General features: G+C 38.7%; 1 protein-coding gene across 2 annotated transcripts in view; it reads left to right on the top strand.

Moving 5' to 3' along the window:
• The window catches only part of RANBP9 (RAN binding protein 9), a 75,143-nt gene that overhangs the window by 10,667 nt on the left and 54,704 nt on the right, over positions 1 to 9,772 (top strand). For both annotated transcript variants that reach the window (XM_019523128.1, XM_019523122.1), the window contains exon 2: positions 6,207 to 6,318. In XM_019523128.1, the coding sequence (XP_019378673.1) occupies positions 6,207 to 6,318 (112 nt within the window). The remainder of the gene's footprint in view (positions 1 to 6,206; positions 6,319 to 9,772) is intronic.

The following is a 9,772-nucleotide window of genomic DNA, read 5'->3' on the forward strand; positions in this document are numbered from 1 at the left end:
CCCCCCCCCCTCTGGTCACTGCCCCTTGGTCTGGGATGGGAAGGGTCCCCCCAGGGTGTAGGGGGAAGGGAGGGAAGGCAGCAGCACTACAACAATAACAGGAAGCCAGGCCTGTCTGCTCTTCTTGGGATTCCCCCCACCCAGGAGTTTACATGAGAGTGAGTGGGGTGGGGGGTGTGATTCGAGTTCATTTTCCCCCCTCCCCACTCGCGTGAGATCCTGGGAGGAGAAAGCGGAAGGTAAAAGAGCCAGCAATGGCCTGTGTTAAGCAAGGGGTTCTGGAGGGAGAAGAAGGGAGACTGGGCAATTCAGAAGCAGAAATGTTCTTTTTTTGTCTAGGAAGAGAGCAAGGGCATGGGTGAGATCAGGCCCATGGAAATGCTGGGGAGCCAGGTGCAGGGAGGGCACATCTCTGTGTGTAGGAGAGCAAAAAACAAACAAAAAGTGTGTGCGTGTGGGGGGGGGGAAGGAGGCCATCCGTCCGTGTCAGCCTTGTCTTGTCCCGTCACCACCCCCCCCACCCGGGCATCCAGCCAGGGGTAGGCCTCTGAGGGGTATTGAGGGGGAAGATTAGGATTTAAGACGTAAAGCAAGGAATATTACAATTCATGGTGTGGTTTCCCATGATTTGCTTGCCAAATTGGCAGCAGCAAAGGTATAAAATATTATACTTGTGTAGGTCAGCAAGCAGCAACAATAGAGGCTGTAAGTGTTGGTTGTTGTGAAAATGTCATAGAAGCCATAAGGGTATGAGTTCACCCTGACCTATTAAAAAAGGGTGCGCGCAGGCATGCACACTCACATCTGGTGTTCTAGGCCCAAGTCCTGAGTGCTTCAGATCAAAACAACTTCTGAGTTGGCTTCAAGGGGAGGTCTTTGGTCACAGTGTAGTCAAACAATGTAGAAGAAGGGGAAAACCCTTGTGATTACCCTTTCTCAAAGTTTACAGTAGTGAAATTGAAGTGAAATCTTGATAAACATGTTACTGTTTAATCAAAGAGGAGGAAAATGGCAACACAAACATACAAATGGTAGGATTTGGCTGCTGTGAAAGGATTTGATGTACTTTGCAAGGTATTCTACAAGAGGCAGGGCCTAGTGTGTATTATACGAAATACTTCATTCAAATAATATTTAAGTTGCAGACTTGCAAAGCTAGTAAATTCAGAGTTGATGACTTATTATGGCCTTCTGGAGGACTCTAAGAAGGAAAGATATGTTGTGTAATATTAAAAACTTTGAATTTCCTGACTTCTTTTCAGGTATTTATGACCTTGGCATTTTTAGAAGTGTATTATAGTTGATCTAGTTTGACTGTTAAGTTTTTCATCATATGCATGTAGCTTTCTGCCAAGTTTGCTCGCATGTTTTGATGTGATTTTTCTAAAATGGTGAGCTAAAAACAAATAAGGAATTGTTCTGGTCTGTTGGCTTCCTACAAAAGTACATTTTTATGATTTTTTTTTTTTTTCTTGCTTTACCTGTCATCTTCCCCCGGTCTCTAAAAGTAAAAACCATATTGCTGCATCTTGTTGCAATTTCTTTGAAGAAATAATGAATGAATGGTAAATGTTGGCTATGCTGACTACCCGGCATGTTTACTGTCTACAGAGATCGAGGCCATATGTACAATATGTAAGCTGGGACATTTAAGTAATTAGTGACAACTAAAGGGAGCCTCACCTAATAAGAATGTAGGGGGATTGTTGGCTAGTTCTTTAGTAAGTCACCTTGGAGATTACCAGACTAACGTGTAGGTATGTGGATCAGAAAAGGTGGTCTTAGGAGGGTAGCCCCCTCTTTTAACTGCAAACATGCTGCTGTTTAAAGCAGTGAATGGCTCCTTAAAAATTGAACTTTTCTCCCCTTTTGTCCTGACTCTTAATGGAGATAGGTACTGCTGCAGCTTCAGGAAGAAAACTTTCAGAATCTCTCTGATCTTGTAAAGTGCCGGAACTAGCAATACTTCTGTGGCTATCTGGGCAATGGGAAAAGAACCAGATGTGGCATTGCTTTTGATAAAGATTTTGAAACAAGTGTGTGGATTGGTGGTGGAAATCTGTGGGATCTTCTACCAGCATCCTTGAAAAATAGATCCAGTCAAGAAGTGGGTAATGTAAAAAGCAATGACTCCATTTATCTTGTTGATTCTTGGATGCATTTATTCAGGCTTCCTTTGCTCATGCAACGTTCTGATAATAGAAATGGCTTTTTTGGAGGTAGTTGCTCCCTATTTGTGACTGACAGGAAGTGCTGTTTCTGGTATCATCAGTGCTTTTTTTTTTTCTAGCTTGTTTCCCCTTTCTCTTTCCATTCCACCTTTTTTCTTCTTTTTACTTCCATTGTAGCTTAATGTCCTAAGTTTGTCTTTCTGACTGGAAAATATGTGTCACATTGGAGTTAAAGGTAGCAACCACTGGAGTGAACCATCCAAAAAAAATGTATGTATGTACAGTCCGCAAACTGCATGCTAACATACAGACATGCATGCACACATGCATACGTACACACACATACATGTGTATATGCGTGGATGTGTGTGTATGTATGTATGTCAGTATGCAGTTTGCAGACTGTATTTTGCCCACCCAATCAAGGAAATGCAATATCTTGAAATCCTAATATACTTCTGTAACATTACTGTGCAAAAGAGCTGCTTCTCAGTTTGTAGCCTGTTCTTTGTTTGTTTTTTCCCCAATCACTTAATAATTTGAATCTACTGCTTTATATGGGTGCTTTGTGCCTAAAATCTTGTCTTGCCTCTCTCCCAATTACATAGTTTCTCCAATAAAGATATTGCCAAAGAAATCTTGCTTCTGTCATACTGAGGCTCACTTAAGTGAGCTATATAAAACAGTATCAGAAAAATAACTTTTGCAAGATAGTTTTGTGGCAGAGATGGAAATGGACATAAAGGTTCATTTTATAGGAGAGAAACCACAAAGAAGTGAATTACTTTTAAAATAGGATATTTTTTAAATACTGAAACTTTGTTCTCATGCATGTTAAATTAATCAATGATTCTTATACATACTAGTCAACTGGTTAATTATAATATTCCAGTGAGCTTCAAATTGGTGAATGCTAGTTGGAAATTAACTCTTCTGTGGTTTCAAATGTAGTATTAAAAAAATCTAATCCCAGAGGTAGTGCAAGTATTAACTATGTAAAAAATCATAAAGAGAATGATGAAAAGAAAGGATAATAGTTCTAATCCTTTCTAATATTTCTAAAAATATCACTAATATTTTTTGTTTTCGTTTGTCTTTTTAAAACTAGTCTTCTGAGAATAAATAATCGCATAAAATTCAACAAATTTCATGTAGGCCTCTCTATTGGTAGTTTACTAAACAAAGTTGATTTAAAAAAAAAAGTCTTATACAATTTTTGAATAAATGGACTTTGCTGGGATTCCCCCCTCCCCCCCCAGGTAAATACAGGTATTTCTGAGTGGCTTCCAATGTCGGGTTAAAAACATCTTCTAGTTTTATCTCCACTGCTAGGTGCTTCTTCACATTTGTCTAGTAGACAAAAGAGGTTCTGATGGGAATAACCCTGTATGAGCTTATCAAGAGAATTTTAAATGGATTCAGTAACATTCTGGAGAAACCGAGATGGATTTACTTTACTGTACCAAATATAGCCAAGGCAGCAATACAGAGGCCTATTTTGTACAGTTAAAGCAATCACACAAATTGAAGTCACTGAGTAACTGCTTACAGGTCTTGATATTTTTAGTCTGAGTAAAGCCTTTCCCCTGTATCCACTTAAGTTTCTGTTCAATTTTTTAGCTGATTTCATAGTTACCTGCAGTTTCCCAATAACAGTTATTTTAAACTATATTTATCTAAAGTATGCATTTACAAATTAATAACATAAGATCATACATCCCAGTAATTTTGCCAAGGAGATCCCTTTCACTTAAGTAGGGTTAGTTGATGTTTATGGAGTTCCTCATTTACATGTCTATAGCATTAGGCCTTAATATTAGGTTTTAAAACCTAAAATAATTTCTGTGATTGTCACTACATTATCTCCATTTTAGCTTGTTATTTCAAGTGTGTGGTGTTTAAATTTAGCTTATTTTTAATACAAATTTAATTCCAGAGGGAAATTTCTTTCTGTTTTTAAAGACCTTATGATATCTTGCTTAATAAAAGTTAATTAATATTACTAACAGCTGTTAAAATAACTTTTTATTCATAAAGTGAGGTAGTCTCAGTTCTTTGATCAAAGCAATTGCAGGTTTTTATAAAGACTTTGAAGTAAAATTAAAATTTACAGGAAGGTAGTGGAAATTGCTGTGTAAGACTCTTGCAGAACACTTTTTTAATGATGAAAAAAGGCTTTTGGTTTTTAATCTTTCACACACTTTAAAATGTCATCCTATTGTAGACTATATCTTTAAACTCTGTAAAAGTCTTACTATTGAAGACTTGTACTCCAGATAATGTAGAGAAAAAGGTTGGGAGGCTTTATGGGGTGCTCCTTACAATGCTTAAGATCCAACTGACTGCATTTCTTGCGGTTTGAATTTACTATCAAAGTAATAACTACAGACCATCTAGAATAAGAATATTTTTAAAATTAGAGGCTACTTTGTAGGTTAGGAAAGAGATCTTTAAAAAGGATAGCATCTTGAAATTTAGTCAGTTTTCCAAACCCGTTTTAGAGGGTTGGATATCATTTCCACTGGAAATAGTAATAGATTTGCAACCACATTTTCCTTTTTTTTTTTAATGTTTTCTTCCTCTTCTTTTGGGAAATTTGATTCAATTGTTTAGTGAAAATAGTGAAACTACAGGGATTTCCATAAAATATGTGAAGGGAAGTACAGAAATATTTTTCTTTAATTTATAACTGTATCTCTTTTATTTTTATTTTTAAATGTTAGGAAATATTTATTTTTATTTTAGGGATTAAGTAATATCTAAACAGGTGTGTCTGAGTTTCATTGTTTGTAGGGTCGGAAGGGACCTGAGCAGATCATCATGTCTGACCCCCTGCTATGGCAGGAAAAAGTACTGGGGTCAAATGACCCCAGCAAGTTAATGTTCTGTTCAAGGATTCAGGAGGCCCCTTAAAAGTTATGGCTGCTTTATGGTCCGGGGATTTCTATATAACTAAGAAAGGCAACCTGATTCATAACAGTTCAGTAATGAATTACTGGTACTTGAAAACAAAACAAAAACTTATTCTGGGACTTCTTGGGCTGTAGGTTTGCTTATTATTTTGAGGGATTAAATCTGGGGAAAAATCTTGCTAGGAGTAAGAAATTCAGTAAATCTCCATGGTCTTGTTTTGAGTACAGACAGGAGCAAATATGTGTCTTTTTCCTTTGTTAAGACTTTGTGAACCAGTTTGTGTCTAATCTGTAGCTACAGGAAACAGATGAAATAAAAGCTAAATATATAAAGTCTTAAAAAATCAGTGTTGCATGATTAAGCCATCGTTAGAGAAAATGAAGAGGTTATTAATGAAGCATGCTGAAGTAAGCAATGCAAAAGATGCTAGAAAATAAACACAGTTGCCAAGGCCCTGAAGAGGCTAACATACTGAGACTAGGGCTTCTTTTAGTAACAGCACTGATAAGTGTCTGCTGTTCTTGCAACAATAGGAGTAATGCCCGCATTCATTTTTGTAGGCTTTATGTGGTTAATTAATTGTTGTAATAAAAGCAATTCAGAACATGGAAATAAGTTGCTTACTGTGCATATTGTAAAGCAACTAACAGTTATGTCAAAGGACAGCTATAATCAAATCTCTTGAAATTTTCTAAAGAAATAGAAATATACTGAGCAGTAAATGATACAGCACAGTTGTAATAGTTCAATTGATAAAATTCAGTAAACACTGTGCAACTGGAGCCAGGCAATATTTTCAAGTGGACTTCTGTCAATCTTATATACAAATTATATTAAAACAGATTGAATCTTGCCTTTTAATCATTTGCCTTATAATAGCAAACCTCTTATAAGTAGAATACGCTGAATGATCTGTTGGCATGTTTAGACAAGTGACAATGGTGAGCACCTTTGTAAGAGCATAGCTTCACATGCTGTTCCATAAATGAGTTTAACCAGACTTTTCAAGTACATGCAACTGAGTCACCTATTCTGAGTGGTGGTGTGTGCACTGTCAAGTTACCTTGTGCATTTTCATTTCAGCCGGAGTTTAGGTTTTTAATATGACTGATTATTTTGCAGGTCATGGAAAAACCCCAAAAGATGCTGCCTCAGTTCGTGCCACACATCCTATTCCTGCAGCCTGTGGAATATACTATTTTGAAGTTAAAATTGTCAGTAAAGGAAGAGATGGGTAAGCACCGAATGTATTTATTCATAATACTGCTTGACACATTTTTCTGTCAGTTCCACATCATCTATCATTTATCCATATGATTTTACTAAATTTCATTTGTGTTACTTAATATAAGAAACACTTGATGGCAGCTAGGGACTAGATGGATTAGGTGATTAACAATGATGCATAGGGTGATTCTGTATCTTGCCACTTCACATTTAACTTGATTCATTAGTGACCAGAAATTACCCTCTGACATCTGACAGTCTGTTAAGTGAGCTACTGGTCTTAGTTCTCTTCCCAGTAGATCACTGTTCACATCATTTAAAGAATAAACAAACCATACTTAGTCTTTTTGTTCATGCTTTTGGGCGAGGTTCTGGGGATTGAATGGTTATAAAAATTGTGTGCACTTTACCTTTTATAGATGTAGCACTTCCACGATAAAGTGAAGGCACATTGTCAGATTAACTGCTGGGAGACTTACACATCTGCTGCCCAACACTGTCTGTTATGTGGTGACGCACACAAGCTTTCCTTGCCAGAGCTACCGATCCAGCACCTTATATGAGTACTCTATTAATTCTGAAAAGTAAACAATATCTGTAAAACTAGAAGCTAGCAAACTGCAGTTGAAAACATTTCAAATGTTTAAATGTTCTGAGTAGACAGCAGTCATCCTTTTGAAACACCAGGAACTCTCTCGACATTTGTTAAGTATGGCTGCTATTTTCCAGTCTTTTTATAAATGTCAAGGGCTTCTCTTGTGCATCACTTCTTTTTAGGTTTTGTTGCCCTCAAGGTAATTGGAGGTCAGTTTTTCCTAAATTAAGAGATGTGAGGGTTTATCTGAGAAAAATCCTGACGTTTCAGTAACAACAACTAGAAAAAGGAGAGGATTTGGCAAATCTGTCTCCTCGTATGAGGGATATGTCCTTCATTTCTTTTCAATGGGGAGGGGAATGTGTGGTCCAGAGACAGTCTGCTATAACATTTGATTAAGCTGAAAAAGAAGCAGATATCTGTTCTTCTATGATCTGCATTGTGACTGAATGACTCGGAGGTCCCAGGCAAGGTGCGGCTTTCTTGTGATAAGTACTACACAAATCTTATAGAAATCTCTAAGGTGCCCAGAAGTTTTCATCACAATTCTTTTTTGGTTAAGATGTCCAAGACAATGTCCTTCTTTGTCCCTTTGCTTTTGCTTTGCCTCTTTCTCAGTGTTTCACAAATCTTCCTGCCTCTTAGAGGTGATAACTAACTTTTCCTGTTTTCTTGTGGTCAAAAATTGTCTCGGGATATGTTGAGGGAAGAACCTGTCAGTGTCACTTCCCTGAAGTAAAAAGGAAAAAGAAAAATCTCTAGATAAACATTTGCACTTTCTGCCACTAGCTGGTTTACCCATTTGTCTCAGAGCATACAGCTGCTCAATGTCTTGGTGGTTCTGCTCTGATTAAAATACCGTACTATCAGAAGCTATCTCGTGAGGGAAATGTTTTCTTTATACAAAAATCTTACCCTGGCTCTAATTACTTTTATACTTAATCTTGGAATTCCTGCTTTTTTCCCCCTATTTTAAAGTAATCACAGTCAGTCACCATTCTTTGGGTGAAAAATTTGCCATCAACTTACGTAATAACAATATTTTTGGTATTTTCCATTACTTATGCCTCTCCCCTTCTGTTACCATTATAGTACTGCTGCTGTTGCTGAGTAGAACCTTCTGTTGAGCTGTAGTGAGGCTGATGTCTCTTTCATGGAGTTTAGAACTTAGTAATGTGTGCACACATTCAGAGATCAGAATGTTTAAAAGAGATATTTACGCTTAAATAGAGACTTCTTTAAAAAAAACTGCATCTGAGAAATTGCCTGAGAAATGTCACTTTTGGAGCCTTTCTGTTACTTCCTAGATTTTTCTGATTCACTGATCCATTTAGGACAGTGCCACTCAAACATTCTGGCCAAAGGGAGGCAGTCATCAAAGGTCTGATGGGATTGTAAAGTAGAAGCTGCCTTTAAAATGGCAAAATATGTTCAGGTCTTATATTAGAAATTGGTTATCTGTAGGATTTCCACAGCTTGGGCTGCAAGATTCTTACAAATAATAGATTAAAGGAGAGATGAGAGAGGACATTTCTTTCAATTAATATCACCCACTTACCCTGTCCCCACTTGGATTTCAGTATTTTAATTTGCGGTGTTGCCTTCTAGATTACAGTCAGGATTTCCTTATTGGCTGCTGCCATTACAACCTGTTTGGCAGTTTCCATGTTGCTCCTATTGGATGAACTGTATACCACAAGGACAGTTCTAATAGTGTTCTTATAGTTGGGTAAGCTTCTGTTGGGGTAACCTGCCTTAAATTGTAGAATGCCTTAAGCTCTGGTAGAAGGTGAGTTCTGAAAATCATTCGTGTTACTGTAAGACTTAAGAACCCTCATCATGGGCCAGAGCTTCATTTTTAGTGCTACAAAAGGGCTGAACAAAACTATCCCTGCCACAAAGAATTCATAGTCTAAAAATAAGAGATGGTAGATAGATACAGACCAACAGGAGGCACAAGGAGACTTTCAGCAAAATAAGCACCCCCACATACCATCCCACTCTGCTGCGCATGCAACACCCACGCAGCCAGACATGGGGGGGGCTGGGGAAAGCTCGCATTGCAGCGGTTCCTGGCATTCCATGTTTGGCCATGCGCCAACACCCCCCACTATGTCTGGCTGCTGGGGGTACACTGATCCAAAAAGGTTGAAAACACCTGTTGTAGGGGATTGATTTTTAAAGTAGGATCTGAGGATGCAGAGAGGATTGGCATAAAAGTGAAGTAGTTTGTGTTTGATGCATTTGATATGGGGGAGCCAAAGGACTATCCTCGGGTCCAAGGTTGGATACACAACGCTGATCCAATGTCTTATGACTTCAGTCCTTCTAAGACAGTGGTGCTGACCCAGTGTGCCAGATGAGTGGAGCAGGGCTCATACGTGGGTCAGAATGAGTCCTATACACCAGGATTGGGACCTGAGTCCTGGCAATGCTCCCTCACTCTGCCTGCCTGCTGGGCTTGGGTCCTAAGGGCCTGGCACTGTCCCTGCCTGCCTGCTAGGCTTGGGTCCTGGGAGCCCAATCCAGCCCACAGGGTCAAGGGTTCCCTCTGTTGGTCTAGAGATTTGGCATCAGGGGAGTGGTACTACTATTTCCCCCACACCACCAGATCCTAGACCTGTGGGGAGCCCTGCAGAGGCTAGAGGTTGAGCACCCATGTTCTAGTAAGTAATATTTTTAGAGGTGCACCAATACATCGGTCCCATATTGGATTGGCACCGATAAAAGGAAAATTAACAGTATTGGCAATCGGCTCTTTTTGGTTGATGTGGCTGATAATGTCACTGATAAATGCCCCATGCATGTGCACAGCTGCAGCTGCAGTGTAGTATGCAGGTGACCAGGAGCATAGCCTGGCAGTGTG

This window comes from Gavialis gangeticus, unplaced genomic scaffold (genome assembly GCF_001723915.1).
Source record: "Gavialis gangeticus isolate Ggan-Ray unplaced genomic scaffold, GavGan_comp1, whole genome shotgun sequence".
Lineage (NCBI taxonomy): Eukaryota > Metazoa > Chordata > Crocodylia > Gavialidae > Gavialis > Gavialis gangeticus.